Source organism: Hydra vulgaris, chromosome 13 (assembly GCF_038396675.1).
Source record: "Hydra vulgaris chromosome 13, alternate assembly HydraT2T_AEP".
Taxonomy (NCBI): Eukaryota; Metazoa; Cnidaria; class Hydrozoa; order Anthoathecata; family Hydridae; genus Hydra; species Hydra vulgaris.
Window position 1 is genome coordinate 48,673,036 of NC_088932.1, and position 17,206 is coordinate 48,690,241.

Genomic DNA, 17,206 nt, shown 5'->3' on the forward strand with positions numbered 1-17,206 from the left:
ATTATTCTAAATATTTTTTTACGTTGAATGCTATCGGAACAGTATTTCGGAACAGAGGGAGTATTATATTATGAAATACCAAAATTAATTGTTTTTAGGTTCTAAATACTAAGTTATATATTATATACTAAAGCAGTTCTAGTCTCATGAAGTTGAAAACCACACTAAATATATCAGTATTTTTTTTTTACTAGTATTAGAAGAATGGACATAATTTTAAAGAATTTTTAGAATGCAATTACCGAGGTGAGAAATATAGAAAAAAATTGAGGTGATATCAACGAAAAAAGTATCGGTAACGCATTTCGATATCAGTATCGGTAACATATTTTATATCAAGTGATATCAACCAAAAAGTGTCGGTAACACATTTGGATAATATACCAATTTAAAACACCAATACCAATTTTTTGCACACATAAATTATGTGTGCAAAAAACTAGCAATCAAAATATAAAAAAAATAATAATGAAAGCGATGTGTTGTATCGTTTACTATTTAATTCCATATAATATTGTCTTATTTAGTTTTTTATCTTAATAATATTAATTTAACCCCATACGCATTTAATAAATATAATTTTTTTTAATTTCACACATACACAATTTAAAAAAAAATTGAAGCAAAAAAACAGGAATCGAATCATTATTTAATTCAATATCGTTTTGTATTGTTAAGCTTTCTAATTTGATGATAGATGAGTTCTAATAAAACTTGAGTTCTAATTAAGCAATATATATAATACAGAAGCGTCGCCTACCACTTTGTTGTTTTCAAAGTTAGTTATTTTATTTTCAAGAAATATTTTTCGTCCTTCCACTTTTGCAACTTTGCACTCGAACAAAAAAGTTGATCCAACTGCCATAGGACTAAAAAAAAAAAGACTAAATTTAAATTATATAATACATACTTATTATATATTTAATAACAACATTTAAATTTGCATTATGGGAAGAAAAGAATGTGTGTGTGTGTGTGTGTGTGTGTGTGTGTGTGTGTGTGTGTGTGTGTGTGTGTGTGTGTGTGTGTATACTAAATACGTGTGTAAAAAACCATTCGAAATATTTTTAAATTGCTGCATTAACCATGCTATTAAAGTTGTCACTCAGAAACGAACAACTTTTATTTAAAGGAAATAGAACAGCTTTTATTTAAAGGAGCTATGTGTTTTACAAATACCACAATCAAGAAATTCTAATAAGCTATTTAAAATTTGCTTCATACAGACCAAAGTGGTGTGATTTTAAATTACTAATGAATGCATTCATCATTGATAAATAGTCTAAGAATTTATTTTCAAGAATTGATAGCTCAATAAGCAAAGAATGAATGATTTCACATTGTGATGATTGTCCCGGTTAATAACTGTTCCCATGTATACATGCGAGACTTTAATGTTCTGATGTAAGTGTGTGAGAGAATAAAGATAATATTGAGATAAACTACAAGCATTAGTAAACTATTTGTATTGTATTCATATATATACATATGTATATATATATATGTATATATATATATATATATATATATATATATATATATATATATATATATATATATATATATATATATATGACATCTCTCTTAATCTATTAATTAATCCTGTTAATGGGGTTTCTATGTATTGCTAATAAACATTATTTTATACGAAAGGTTACTTTAAAAGAAAATAAAAAATCTATATTCTTCAAAAACGTAATACAATTACATATTAACAGTTATTATATATCAAGTATTGATAAGAACTAAAAGTACTGCAAAAAAGTTAACAGCTTAAGAAAGTTTTAAAAAACTGTACCAAAAATAAATACTCACATCAAAAGCTATGTTTGAATTTCCATTACTTACTATTGGAATGGAAAGGGTTACAAGAAAGGTACATAGGTATAACAACTATATCTTGGAATATTTAGCTTTCATCAGTTTATAGATCTTGAGGATAACAGAGCTGGACCAAAGAGCTGTAGCATAGATACTAAATACAGAAAAAATGCTTAAAAAACAACAAGATGTATTAAAACCTTATGAAATTAACCAAATAGGTGAACACTAAAGTTCCTCCACTCAAATGGTCCACCTGAATTGATATTACTCCATTCAAAAGGTCTATCTGCATTGACAACTACTGTTTTATTATCAATACAAATATATTGAGACAATGTTATACTGAGACAACTATCTCTTATATGAAAACAATTACTTGTTCCACGAGCTCACACTAATTATTTATTTCATAAACTCTCTCTAATTATAGTAGAAACTTCATCTTGAGCTTAATTAGAAGAACCAAATTGGAAAGAGTATCATGAATTACTATAACTGCGGTCAAAATAACTTTTATCTTCAATACCTTAAAAATTATTTATCAACCAACATCCTGTAACTTTTTGCATTAAAATTAGTTATTTTTTATTGCATTTTTAAATATTCACATACATGAATCTGTGCAGACCTTAACCCACAGTAAAATATATGAATATATTTATATAAAAAAATAGTATTAGTGAATGAGAGTTAATGAAAAAAAAGTCTTTTTAAAAAACATGAGATAACCTTTTGTAATTGATATTAAGGCTAGCAGTTGCATATTTGAGACCAAAACATTTTTCAATTAAAATAGCAGCAATTGAATCATGATGGGTAGCAATCGCACCTCCGTGTACTATTCTGATAAAAAAGTTTATTGTTCTTGATCAGTTAAAACAATTTTTTAAAATGATTTTAAAACTAATGCTTGAATATAAACAATATACTTATAATAATGAAGATGATAATGACAATAAAATAATAACAACAATAGTAATAGTAGTAACAACAGCTATGATAAAAAAGATTCAGATATTTTATTAATCTAAAAATTTTTTAAACTTTTAACATACTTTTTTCCATTGTTTGACCAAGGTCCATATGTAACAGACCATTTGGCAGCTTGATCTTTAACAGAAAAATATAAGGAGCCGTAAAAAACTTTTTCATTTTCAAAGTAATTTGGATTTCTTTTGTCTCCAGTTTCTTCCCTTAACATATACTTTTCCCAATTATTTTTTTTGGCATACTTCTCTAATAAAGTATTACTATCTTTAGCTTTTTCTGACCAATCAGAAATGCTTAATGCCTCCATACTGTTGATAATGCAATTCTCACAATAGAAACCATAAAAACAAGAATATATTACTATTTTATCATAAAAAAACAAAAAACAATCAGATTAATAATTGACTGTTAATGTCCTGGTTGGTCCGGGGATATCCTGGTTGTCCTAACAAAAAAATAACATTGGTAGAAAGGTAAACACTTTCTGGCATGAAAATATACTTTTAAACAATGATTATAATATTGACAATGAAAACAGCAGTATTAATAAAAGAAGACACTGAAAATAATAGTATAAATAAAAAAAATTTAAACTACCTAAATATGAGTTTAACTGTTACAACAAAGAAAATAACCACACCTACCATCATGTTATCTAACCATACCTACCAGTATTGCATGTAATCTAATCAGGGGCTGTCCATTAATTACGTCAACAATCTTTTAACAATTTTTAACTTCCCCTTCCCCTTATCAACAGTTTGTCAAACTTCCAGTGACCTCACTATAAAATTATGTCAACATTCCATTACACCAACCCAACCTTTAAATTACGAACCCAAAACCAACCTTTAAAACCCAAACCCAACCTTTAAATTGCGAACGCTTGCTCTGAACAAAAACACAGGACTGCAAATGCTGCCTAATTTTCAAATTTTTTAGGTAGTTAAGTTTATTAAAAAAGTAATTGTCGGCATTAATTTGTCTTGACCTCCTCTCCTCCCCTCCCCCTTGTCAACAATTGTCAAAAAAATTCGGACCCCACTCCCCCCTATTTTGTTGACGTAATTTTTTCAGTATGAGAGTATAAACTGTTTAAAAATTACCATAAAAAATATTTCATGAAAAAACTTTAAGTTTTATTACAAAAATAAAAAAATTACAAAGTACTACTTGGAACGCAACTAATGATCAAATACAAAAACTCGTTGAAGTTTAAATGTGAAATCTCAAGTTATTGGTTCACACTAGACATACTTTTGAAACCGATTAGAAACTTTTTAGATTAAAAATTGAATATTTTCTAATAAGTCTTGATGACTTTCATAATCAATTTAATTGCCTAAAAGTTCCTAATAGAAGCTTACTCTATCTTACCAATTTAGCTTTTATACAAATGTGTAAATGGCTTATAGAATTTAGTGAGCCTATTTATACAAAAAGTATTATGTATTATGGTAATTCTGCAGTTTTAAAAAATATGTAAATTTTTTATAAATATATATGCTTATCAGTTGAATGAAAATGATGTTCATTTCATTAAAGAATGAAATAAACATCATTTTCATTCAACTGATCAATTTCAATGAGATCCTGATGTTCCAAAATCTAAAATCCAACTTAATAATAATCACCTTTATTCACTTTTAGAAGATGATACTTTAAATTTAATTTATATTTTTGCAGGTTATTCATAGCTGTCAAGTTATAAAATAGGTTTGAGGGAGACTTTATAATATTACCCGACCATGATGTATTTGTCTACTATATATCTTTACCAAAATAAAAAAGTCTTAAAAATTTGACTAACTAAATATATTTATTATCATTTATTTACATCATAAATATCGATTGTATAGAGCACAAACGTAGTATGTCCACATTTTTATGAAATCAATGTTTTACTATATTCTTATTGGCAGTAACATAAGCTTGTAGAGGACATTTGTAATATGTCACAAGTGATATCCATCATTAGATATAACACAAAACACAAGTATAATATCTTGATTTTAGCAAAATCAACAGAGCACAAATGTAGTATTGGACATGCAACATTTGTCCCCTGACAACTATTTATTGTTTTGCATAAATGTACTTTCACTTTTATTTTGCAGCTATTTCTTTTTTATATCATTGAAGGAATTAGAATTACTTTAATGATCTAAAAAAAAAACTCTTTGCTTGCAAAGTAAATAAACCAGTATACTCAATCTTTTTCGTAATAAGACAAAATGAGTTATTACTGCAAATAACTACAACTTTGCATAAATTTATAATGATATCTCATATGAAAATACTCTACTTTATTGAATTAATCCTTAGTTGAAAGAAAATCAAAAAAAATATATGTGTTTGGTCATCAAAATATGACCTAATTTTATTATTATTTGGTTTGTTTCGTTTTTGGACTATTTGGTTTGTTTCGTTTTTGCCGGACATATTACAAAACAAGATGGCCACCAAAAAATAAATTAAATATTTTCGCAATGCTTAAGAAGTATTAAAGCTCCTTGATGAAGAGGATGATTTTGAAGAAGGTATGTTGAAGAATATTATTATATTAAATTGATTAATAATTATCACAATATTAAATTATATGCCCTACAATATAATCTAGCCGTTCTAGTTCCCTAGACCTAGTCTAGTGAGGAGGCTAGATAGTGCTTTAGTAGAGTCAGAGTAGACTAGAGGAGTAGAGTCTAGTTCTATTATTACAATTATAACTGTTCACTAACAGTAGTAGTACACGTACTAGATCTAGTAGGCTTAGTAGTAAGTAGACTACTACTTATTAATAGTGTACTGGCAGACTAGTAGTACCAAACTGCAATAACCATACTCATTTTTGACTCATAGACGTCATACTCATAGCCTCTATATGATTGATTATTATCAGGCCATGATTAAAAATTAAAGTATTAAAAGCCAGGTGCTGAATTAGGCCCTTAGTCTAAAGTTTACACAGCATGTACTTTAGCTACTTTAGACTTGGAGGCATTATTTAACTAAATCTAGAATGTCTATATAATAATAATAATAATAATAATAATAATAATAATAATAATAATAATAATAATAATAATAACAATAATAATAATAATAATAATAATAATCTAGATGTTAATTTGTGAAATATAAATTACATTTTTAGAAAGTAAAACCAACTAACCATTTTTATAGATAATTATATTATTATTCCTTTTTGACAATTTTATATTATGATTTTATTATTTAAATGTTTAAGCCAAAATTATTAACTGTCACATTATTGTTTGTGTTTTAGGTAGCTCTGATCAACTCATCCAAACAGTTAGTCCAGATCAATTCAATGAAACATTTACTTTGAATCAACTCATTGATAGGCCTACAGTTAGCTCTCAACTTGTCCAAACAGTTAGCTCAGTCTCTGATCAACTAGTTGAAACAGTTAGTTCGGATCAACTTGTCCAAGTGTTTTTAAAGGTTAATGCGACTAATAGTTTATATGATTTAACAGCAGGCTTATCTTATGTTGTTGCCAGTAGCTCTAATCAAATCCTCCATGTAGATAGCTTGGATAATCAAGTAGAAAAACAAATTGAAGTGCCTTCGACTAGTACAAATCAACATATAATCGCTAGTTCCAATGAACTCAACTTGCCTAATTCTGATAGTGATACGGATGGCAATGAGTTTGACAATAATGATCATCAAATTGGGAATACTTTTAATTTCTCTTCACCAATCTTGGACCAACATGTGCATGTTTCTGATCTTGAAAAAGACAAGGGAGAAAAAGAAAAAGAGAATCTGAAAAATGGATACGGAGTATTAGGCAAAAGGCACGCAATAACGGTTTGTTGTATGTTACCAGAAAAGGCAAAACAGTTCCTGCTAAAAATCCCAAACCAGTTGATTGTAACAAATGAGATTTACATGCAACTCTGTAATATATACTCTTCAAGATTATAATGTTAAAAAACAGTTTTTGTGCAGCCTTGTCAATGAAGAGCCTATCAATCGACAGCGTTCCAGGTGTGCAGCGTTTTCTTTTTCTTAGGTGATCCTAAGAAAAAGAAAATAAAAAGTCGTGCATATTATTTATTCTCAAATGATGGTTTAAAGAAAAGAGTTTGTCAGGATTTTTTCTGCAAAACCTTTTCATTTTCTTTCAGATGTGTTGATTCGGCATTAGCGGGAAAAGGTGATTCTGGGGCATTTGTGGGAACTGATAAAAGAAAAGGAGAACCAGCACACAACAAAATTTCGGAGGACATTGTTAAACACGTCCACAAGCATATAAACACTTTTCCAAAAGTTTTCCCACATTATTGTAGAAAAAATTCTAACAAACAGTACTTGTCACCTGACCTGAACATAAAACAAATGTACAGACTTTACAGAGATGACTACTGCGTGCGCCTGAACTTACCACCGGTAAAAGAGCACAAATATAGACAGATCTTTACCAATGATTTCAATCTCAGATGTTTAAAGCCAAAAAAAGATCAGTGCTCTGTTTGCAATGCTTACAGTGATGCAGATGAATCAAGGAAGTTGACATTGAAAAGTTGCATGGGATCAACATAACCAAAGAGAAAAGGAATCAATGGAAGAAAAATACATTGATAAACAATGTGCTCATGATGACAAATCCTTTCTTGTAGTTACCTTTGACCTGGAAGCTGTTTTGGTGACACCGCATGCCTGGGATGCTCAGATATACTACAAAGGAAAGCTGGCTGTGTACAATTTTACATTGTTTGAGACAGCATCACACCAAGGGTACTGCTACTTGTGAGATGAAACCGAAGGTGAAAGAGGATGAAATAGGATTTGCTCTTCTAGATTATGAAATAGGATCTGCTCTTCTAGATTGTTTAGGGTATCTTCCTTCTACTGTGAAACACGTTACTACATTTTCAGATACCTGTAGTGGTCAAAACAGGAATCTCTATGTTGCATCAGCAATGCTGTATGCTGTCCAGAACTTCCCTTTTGATTTTAATATTTGATTTTAATATTTGATTTGAAATGACTATTTGATTTTACTTAACTTGACCACGGCTGTTAATAAGTTTTAAAGATTTGTATGCGTTTTATAAACGCGCTATAAAAATCTTAACTCAACTATAAAGAAACTTAAAAAAAAGTTATCGTTAAAGAAGCAAATAAATTTTCGTTAAAAAAAGTAGCGAAAAACAAAATAAAAATAACTTTACTAAAACTAAAATAGCAAAAATAAAATTAAAACTGAAAGAGCCATTTTCTGATAAAATCAGGCAAAAGTACTGTCGGCTCAAAAGTGATATCCTTTAATCGCGCTCAGTTTTATATACAGTAATGCTAATAAGGTAAAAAAGAAGCCTGTAAATTTTTTCTGTTAAATATTTCTAGTTCCTGAGTTATGGTCGGTCAAACTTTTGCCCTTTTAATACTTGGAAAGTCACTTTTGGGGTTTTATGATTTTTAAACTAAGGTTAAAAGCAGTGAGACCACTGCACCCTAAGTTTCTTTTCATATTATGGAAGTATAGGTAGAACTTTAAAAAAAAAAAATCAAAAAACCTGAGGACAACCCTTCCTTTGTCTAAAAATCATAAGCTGAAATCACACATTTTTGAATTTGGGGTCTACTTTAAATGCTTTTATCTCGGAGCGTAAAAGGTGCCCGCAACTTATCTTATTCTTTTTTGAAAGAGTATCTCATTGTTATTTGAATGGTCTAAAGAAACTGAGAGGATATTGTTTACAAAAAAACTTAGGAGTCATCAAAGTGTCAAAAAAATGTTTTAATTAGCGTTGAAATATCAGCCATTATGGGAAATGAGAAAGGTCCCAAGATTGAAGATACAGATTTTATATTACTCCGTATTACAATTTTTTTAATGCGAAAGAAAAACTTAGGGGGTAATATTTCATTGTTAAAATAACTCTACCGCAAAAAGTTAAATTTTATATATATATAAAAAAAAATCCAAATGTAGCAGCAGAATTAATCAATATATTATATGATGTCCTTATCTTATTATGTCATTGTTTGCGTCATAAATCAGTTTTACATATCCTATATCTTTGATTTTAATGCATTGTTGTTTGAAATGCCTTTTGGGCTTTCTCAAATTGATCAAGCTAAAGGTGGTAGAATTCCACAAATGATTTCACTGTCTTTGTACTTTATAACATCAGGAAAAGCTGGCCATTTAAAAAGTTTCTTGATTGCAGAAGCATACTTCATACAGCTCATCATGTAACCATCACTGAGAACCTAATATGAGTAATGATTTTTCTTATTTGAAAAATAGTTTGAAAAATCTGATTCTCATTTGACAAAAGTAAAACTTCGTTTAAACTTAGTGACACATTCAATATGATCAAATAATGCTTAAAAAAAATGTTTTTACTTAAATGAAAAACGTTTTTTTTAAACATTGAATAAAAATGAAGTACCTCATTTATAATCCCAGGATACCAATTGCCCATATAAATAACAACAATCCAATCGTTTTCATGCCATGCACCAGATAAATCAATGGCAATGCCTATAAATTCCTTTTCAAATTTTTCATTTGCTAATTCTTCTTGATCTACAAAAAGAAAAATATAAATATTTATACAAACACTTGTACAAATATTTATAATTACAAAATAAAATTAAAATATATATTAATGAGAGTAGATATAAAAATTATTAACTAGATCTGCTGTCTCTTCTTCTTCTTCGTTATCCGCATTAGTACTACCAACATCTATTGGTTCATTAATCTTTTGTCTTTTTTTAGCCTGCTCCAACGTGAAAATAGTGATCTTATTTGCTGAGTTTTACGTATTCTGAAACTTGAACCTCTTTTCTTATCAAAATGTGCACCTGCTCCGGGCTAAACTTTTTTCCAGATACTTCACCTTCCATAAAGAGTTTATATAATATATCTTTTTGTCTCATACTATACCGGAAGGTACTGCGTGTAGGTAAAGCCCAACCTTTAACATATTTGCTAATGTCAGAACATTCTTCTTCAAATACCTCCTGTTGTGAGTTTGGTTTATAACTATGTAAGTTTTACTAAACTTGCATCTTCATTATGAAACTCTGTCTCACGTTATCCATTCCTGATTTTAAAGTGCTGATAATGTGTCTTCCCGACATCATGTGTTCTTCTAGTTCTTCTGATGTATGGAATGATCCACTACAAATTTACTCAGAGCAAAAGTGAAGCAAATCTAGTGATCTATCTTTGCGAAACTTTTCCTTCATATTGCTTGTCGGTTAAATTACTCAAAGCAAATATTGGGCAGTGGGAGATAGAATTAGGGTATGTCGCACTGCAGTTAAACTGAAAATTAGATTTGTAATATCGTTTGCTGCGTTCAAATAAATTACACAGCTCTCTATTCTGGTACTTCAAAGATAAATATTGCAACATAGAGAAACCATTTATAGCTGCAGCAGTAATATCATCCAGTCCCGCTAAATATTTTCGTTGAGATGGTTTAACAACATGAAGTATTCGCCACAAACTGCTTTCCGATAATGGAGAGTAGTTCTCACTTATGCAAACTTCATTATAAAATGCAATTGTATGACTCATTTTAGCTGTCAAAACTGCACGAGATATTTTATATACGTCATTTGAGTCAAATTTAATTTTTGTGACTCCATATGCAACATCTTAAAGAAGGTTGCTTTTAAATATGAAATCGAGAAATTGTTCAGCTTTTTTCTGGTCTAGTCGATTTCGCGTAATTTCTTTTTCGACAGGAATAGTTATACCTAAGTTAGGATTCTTCATTTTTCGTGTCTTGTCTATCTTGTATTTGGAGCACCCAAAAACTTTCAAAAGTAACTTCTTAGTAAATTTTTCATGTTCAATTAAACACAGAGCAATATGTTTACCCATAGAGTCACTTTCTTCATAAATTTTAACAAATTTTTTTAGATCATCAGGTACTGCATCATTGTCTGAAGTTTCCAAAGATCTATTTAAAACAATTGAGATAAAGTCTTCACTCTGATCTGGGGTAACAGCTTCAGCGAATCTCTTTGCAAGCTGTACCTTGGCTCTTTCAAATTTTCAGCTATCAGTTTTTTCTTTATCTGAAACTGAAAAGGGCTGATGTGGAGTGCTTCTGATAGGTTGTTACCAGTAGATGTAGCACCTTGTAAAATTTCTTTAGGCTCAAAATCAAAATCAGTTGTGTCCTCAACTAACTCTTCGTTAGTGGCAGTACTTGTTTTAGTTTGAACAAGAATGCGCTCTGTTTTAAGGTAATTGTGACAAAATACGGAACCTACAGGAACATTTTTATTGTAATGTTTTGAAACATTTGTTGACATATTTATTAAAACACTTCTTACAGCTGGTGATTCCAATAAGATTTTTCAAATTTATTTTGTTCTCTAGGTAAAAAGGTTATTTTCATTTTGTTTGTTAATGTGAATTTTTTTGAGTGTGATATTAATCCGCGGAAAAAAATTACGCAGAAAGTTTTGTCGTTTTTTGTCGTTAATGTAAATGTCAATGTAAACCCGCTAGTATAACTATGTCTATAAATATTGCAAAAGCGTCATGACCATATTCTATGCAACATTCAAAGCCCGAAACAAAAAAAGTATGACGAGCAACCTACAGGCGCGGATCTAGGGTATAGCCGTTGTGGCTAAGGCTACACCTTAAAATATTAAAGGAAATAAAAAATAACATAATATTCCAACATATTTTTAAAGTAAGAATAATATAAATAATTAAGATCAGTTTATTTTTATTTGCTATGTAAAATTGGCTTTAAAGTGATTACTTAAAACTAAAAATAACCGGAATTTTATTCCGGTTATTTTTAAGGGATTTTTCATTGCAGATCAGTTTGTGGCTAAGCGACAAACGATCTGATTTTACGGCATAGGCTGACTATATTATGGTTTTTTTAAATTAATATATTTTTATTTTAAACTCGTTTGCCGTCAATACTCAGAGCCCGTGGCTGGTTTATTTTTTTCCCTTGTGGCTGTACTTATTTCCCAGTCATTTTTGTGCACACTAATATTCAAATAACCCAGGCGCCTCTATTTTTTATCTCAGTAAGTTAGTAATGATGGCGGATATGTTTTAAAAAAATACTGTTCCAAATGCTATTCATACTTCTCACATTCAAAACAAAATGTTGCAAAAAAAATTATTTGCAAGTAGAATCAACTATAATACAATGTAATACAAGGATAATCTCCTATAATATAGGAGAATCCTCAAGAAGTAAAGTTGAAGGAAGCATTGTTGAACTATCTTATTTTGGAATTTATGCAGGTAACACTATCTGATAAGATTATTTAATATCAGCTCCTGAAAAAGCCACATACATTTCTGAAAACACATAAAATCAACTTGTAGAGTGTTTTGGTAAGACTTTTGAGGAGATTGTTATTTCTGAAACTAATAAAAGCAAGTACTTTTCAATTTTAGTTGATAAAACGTCTAATAGTGTCAATCTTAAACAGATGTCTATTGTTATTAGGTATATAGACAGTAAGTATAACACTCGTAAAGTTTTTTTAAGGTTTGTTGACTGTCCTTAATTAATTAAACGTGCTCTTTGCCCAAAAATTACGGAAATATTTTTTAATTTTTAAAAATAATCTTTCTGTTGATCAAGCAAAACTAATCAATGTCTGTTGTACTTGTTGGGTTCAAAAACAAAAAAGTCTGGGCATTTTTTTTTAGCAAAAAGCTCTTTATAGTTGATGACTGAATTTTTTTTCAATTTAACATTAGTCTTGAAACTGGCAAACTAAAGCTTAGTAAATGTGGAAAGCAAATCCAATCATGATAATCATTATTCATTTTTAATATCTGATTATTTTAAGTTTTCTATCACTTTACCTCTACTGAACCATCTTATTAATGATTCTATTAATTATATAAGATTAAGAAAGCTGTTGGTTTTAAAAATGTTGGTCTGTATGGGGCGTTTGCAGTTCCAATCCAACTAAGCTAAATAAGATAGGCAAATTTAAAAAAAAAAATAATTATTATAATTTTAGGAATATCTGGATCTATCATTTCTATCTTCACACCAAACCTCTACTCATGCAGAATTGGATTTATTGGAGACTCTTTGGAAAAATCAAACAAAACCCCGGTCTAGTATTTCTTAAACAAAAGTTATGACAAAAGTTATGACTGGTTTCCCCCAACAATCTTAAACATTTTTTAACGATTTAATTCTAGGTACAATACCTAGACATTAAAAACTTATTCAAGAAGTAGAATGTTTGAAAAAGTGATTGAACGACCTTGGTTGAATGACCTTGGTTGAATGACCTTGGTTTAATGTCAATTTATACAGAAATTGTTTCAAATGTAGGGAGGGTTATCAGCATATCTTCAGCTTCTGGAGAGAGACATTTAAAACATTTTTATAATTTTCTCTTCGAGGATTTTATTGTTTATTTTTTTCAAGTGTTTAATAAATAAATTTATTTTCTTTTTTGTGTACATTTGATGATCTTTGACTGCTAAAATGTTAAATATTTTAAAAAGTGCTCTAAACTGAATACAATATAAACCACTAGATAAAAAATTTATATATGTGTGTATTATATATGTGTCAATTGAATAAAGTTTATTAGGCTGTCTATTGATTACAACACCAACTTTTTCGATATTCATTACAGGGCTTGACTTTTCAGACTGTTGAGCAAAAGTGGTTGACTGTGGGCAGAAGGGGAAGTTGGGGTACAGTGGGTCGAAGGGCACAGTGAATAAGAGGCATTTTCTCAAAGATTAGAACTTTGTTCATTTTAATAATGTAATCATTTTAGGTGCTCATATCTCAGCCATCTTTATTTATAGTTGTTACCATATATTTTTTGATTACCGGTTTTTGGTAGGTAATTTTTGTTTTTAGCTAACTAAAATGAATTTTCTTATTACCTTTATGTTTGTCATGGAGATCATGGTTAAAATAATTTCAAAAGTTGAAGTTTTTCATTCTGATTATTGATATTTATGCTTCTTTTTAGTAGTTTAGATTTTATTTTAACAACACTCATGTCCCAAGAAAGTAGACTTAAACTTAATTAGTTATGGTGGGGCACAGTGAATTGGGGTACAGTGAATCGGTTGATTTACTAAGCCCCATTAATGATCTTAAAGATTAAATTCATGCATTTTTAACAAACTAAATACATGAAAATGAATTTATTAGTTTTAAGTTATGAATAAACATTTTAGTTTTTTAATATTTTTATAAGTTTTGTTACCAATAAAATTCTTTTTTTTCTTCACAATTTTCAAAATAATTATTTTTTCGATTTTATACTAATCTAAACAATAAAAGTATACAAAAAGTATAGTGTACAGTGTCTTTACTCCCTCAGCCTCAAAGTTATTTGGCTATGTCCCTATTCACTATCATTAATTCACGGCTGTGTTCATTTATTCATTGTGCCCCAGTACTGGGGCACAGTGGATAACACAACACAACTCACTTTAAACCTTTCTGTGAGCCGTTAGATAATAAATATTTGGGTTTTAGTGATTTATTATCATGAAGGACATATATCTCAATACTTTCAACAACAAAAAAATAAAATAAATATTTTAACTTTTGCTCAATTTAAAAAATAAAGAAATCCAATCCACTGTGCCCCAACTTCCCCTATATGAGGACGTGCTTGAGACTTTTAAATGTAATGTTTACATCAAAAAGCCATGAGTTTGAGTTGCATCTCGTAGAACTTGAAGATGACATATTATTCTTTCAAAGGCGAGTCCAAAGCAACTCACACTACTATATGCAATCTGGCTAGCCAGCTGTGGGTTATAGACGGTGTCATACTGAAGAGCAATATTATTTGGTGTTGCTGATGTATCAGTTTAATTGATAACTTGCGCACAACCACTAAAAATAATTTGTATTTGAGCTGATCTACAAAACTTGAGAGTGATCTTGAGTGATCTAAAGCTTGAGAGCTGATCTCAAAAGCTTGAAGCCTTTGCGTCAAAGAGTTTGAAATCAAGGAGAAGGCAGTGACAAGACAGACCCAGAAAAAGAAAGGTTTTGTTGACGTTTCTTAACACATCTTGGAAACACATTTTTATGGTTAGCTAATAAAGTATGGGTAGTAGTTATGGATTTTTAATAGCTGGATTGTTAACCAATAAGAAACGAAATGTTAGAAATAAGTACTAATAATGAAAAATGACTTACTACAACCCTGGAACAAGGCTCTACTTAATACCAGATAAAGAAATTAGTTTTTTGAATGGAGGTAAGTTCTAGTTTGAGATAACACAATAGATATTGGAAAATTGAGAAAAGATGCTCAATATTATGCTCTCCCATTAAATTTTGACCCCCAATTTGAATGGTTCTTAAAATATCGCAACTCAGATAGTGATCAAAATAAAACGTCTGAGCTTGGTTAACAAACCACGGAGTATAAGAAAGGATTTGTTTATAACCTCTTGAAAATGCACTAAATTACATCCTCCATGCTGGAAATGTAAAATTGAGTTTTGTAATTTATTACACTATGGGAGGAGCAAATTGATGCCTATTAACTATAACTGACATTGAAAATTCTGTTATTGTTATCAATAAAGATTTCAGCTTTAAACCAAGGTATAGAGCACATTTTATAATTACTTTTTTAAGCAGTCTTACGTTCCTGAGGATTGATATCAATCCGAACCGTGATCATATTACAAGACATGGGCCCAGAGGACAAATTATAATAGTTAATCTTAGCCCGGCAACTATTGTATCATCAGGTAATACTTTACTTGATTGTTCCCTACAAATAATGATATCAGCTATATTAATTTACTTGATTTTGCTATCAGCTGTGCTAATTCTTGCTGTGGTTTAAATACATTGATGCTGTACTGCAACTATCCTTTAGCACAGGCTTAAATTCGTTTTCAAATTTGTTATACAGTTCGCTGTATCTTATGGAGGCTTATTGTTACACTCCCGAATGAAAAATTTTTTACTCGTTTTAAGAGTGATTTTAATAAAGAGGTTTTTGAAAAAATAAAAAATGATTTTAATATTGATTCATAAAAAATTATGAAAAATTGGAATTACGCTTATGATCCTCAACAACTTGTTCAAGACAAAAACAATTTTCACATTATTATTTATGCATTGGCCAAGTTCTAGAGGAGACGGATGCTTTTACTAATGCCGGCCTACAATTTATTTCAGAACCTCTGCGTGAATGCGCCTTATTTTTTGCCTTTTATTTACATAACTTTCCAGCCAAATCTCAATAAGTAAAATTGAATATAATAATCAGCTACCTCCTTTAAAAGCTTCTTTAGATTTATTATATTAAGAATATTATGATATTAATAAATAAAGTTAACAACAAAACCAACGGACACAGTTTGGAAAGCGACTACAGAAGTTGTAAAACCAATGTAAACGACCAAAACTACAAAACGGACAGATAAATCAACAACCGTAATGACAGATAGAACAACAACAAAACCTGACAGCGAAGAATAAATTGATAGGAATTACCATAAAGAGAAGCTTACAAGTGTGGTAGTATTTGGAATTGCAACTTATTATGCTATACCACAAATTATATATTAAACAAATAAATTAATAATATCACACAGTTTGTTGGACATTAAATTCAACTGCAACGGCACTCTAATGGTACCATTAACAACATCGATTCACACTGAAATCGCTCTGCGACGTTTTATATGGCAAGCAGGTCCTTGCTCTCCTAGCATAAGTAATGCTCTGACCGAATGCAACAAACTTCAAATGCGTCACTTTACCAAAGCAATCCAAGAAAAGTATTTAAGACTCTCTGCTTAGAAATCAATCCAACAATAAGCACTTACCAAGTTTGGGAGCCACAGAGTTTGTAATGACACTCTTTACAACCTTTTTTTAGCTCATTGAACAACTGCATATAAACCCATTGATAGGATTAGTTTTTCTGAAGTAGCTCTCGTTTTTAAAATAAAAAAGAAATATAACTGCAAATTGAACAATAAACTAATGATAAAATATTAACAATGGAAATAGATGACGCTAGTTTATAGTGCTGCCTAAGATTAAAGAAGGATTTTTAGCTTCGGCTCCTTCGTTAGAAGATGTTTTCCTTCAGTCTTTACCAAACACTCCTTTAACTTGGCGATTTCACACAGCTCTTTCATAAGGTTAGTCAATCAGGAGATTCAAAAAATGGAAGCCGATTTTTTAGAAATACTTCAAGACATCTAAAGGTATATTTTATGAGACGAACTTAGTTTAACAAACACTCTAGCAATCTTTTAAATGTTGAATTGTTTTTTGTTTTTTTATCATTTTAGCAGCATAAGAAAAATTAATATTGTCAAAATCGGTAATATAAGATTTTTTGGTTTCTTTTTTTGTTAATTTTTCTTTTGTCT

The 17,206-nt window shown here is 29.7% G+C and overlaps 1 protein-coding gene across 2 annotated transcripts; it reads right to left on the reverse strand.

Annotated features, from left to right (window-relative positions):
* Positions 1-559: 559 nt before the first annotated feature.
* LOC136090237 (acyl-coenzyme A thioesterase THEM4-like) lies at positions 560-5,274 on the reverse strand. 2 transcript variants are annotated; one of them, XR_010643282.1, is made up of 4 exons: positions 2,880-3,253; positions 2,554-2,667; positions 1,816-1,975; positions 560-869 (listed from the first exon to the last, which is right to left on the reverse strand). XR_010643282.1 is itself a non-coding variant. In XM_065816453.1 (4 exons), the coding sequence occupies exons 2-4, from the start codon at positions 3,119-3,121 to the stop codon at positions 722-724; spliced, it is 504 nt and encodes a 167-aa protein (XP_065672525.1). In that variant the 5' UTR covers positions 3,122-3,259; positions 5,189-5,274; the 3' UTR covers positions 560-721. The 2 variants fall into 2 exon arrangements, 1 of the variants encoding a protein (XP_065672525.1); XM_065816453.1 differs by lacking the exon at positions 1,816-1,975 and adding an exon at positions 5,189-5,274 and having other exon boundaries at positions 2,880-3,259.
* Positions 5,275-17,206: the final 11,932 nt, after the last annotated feature.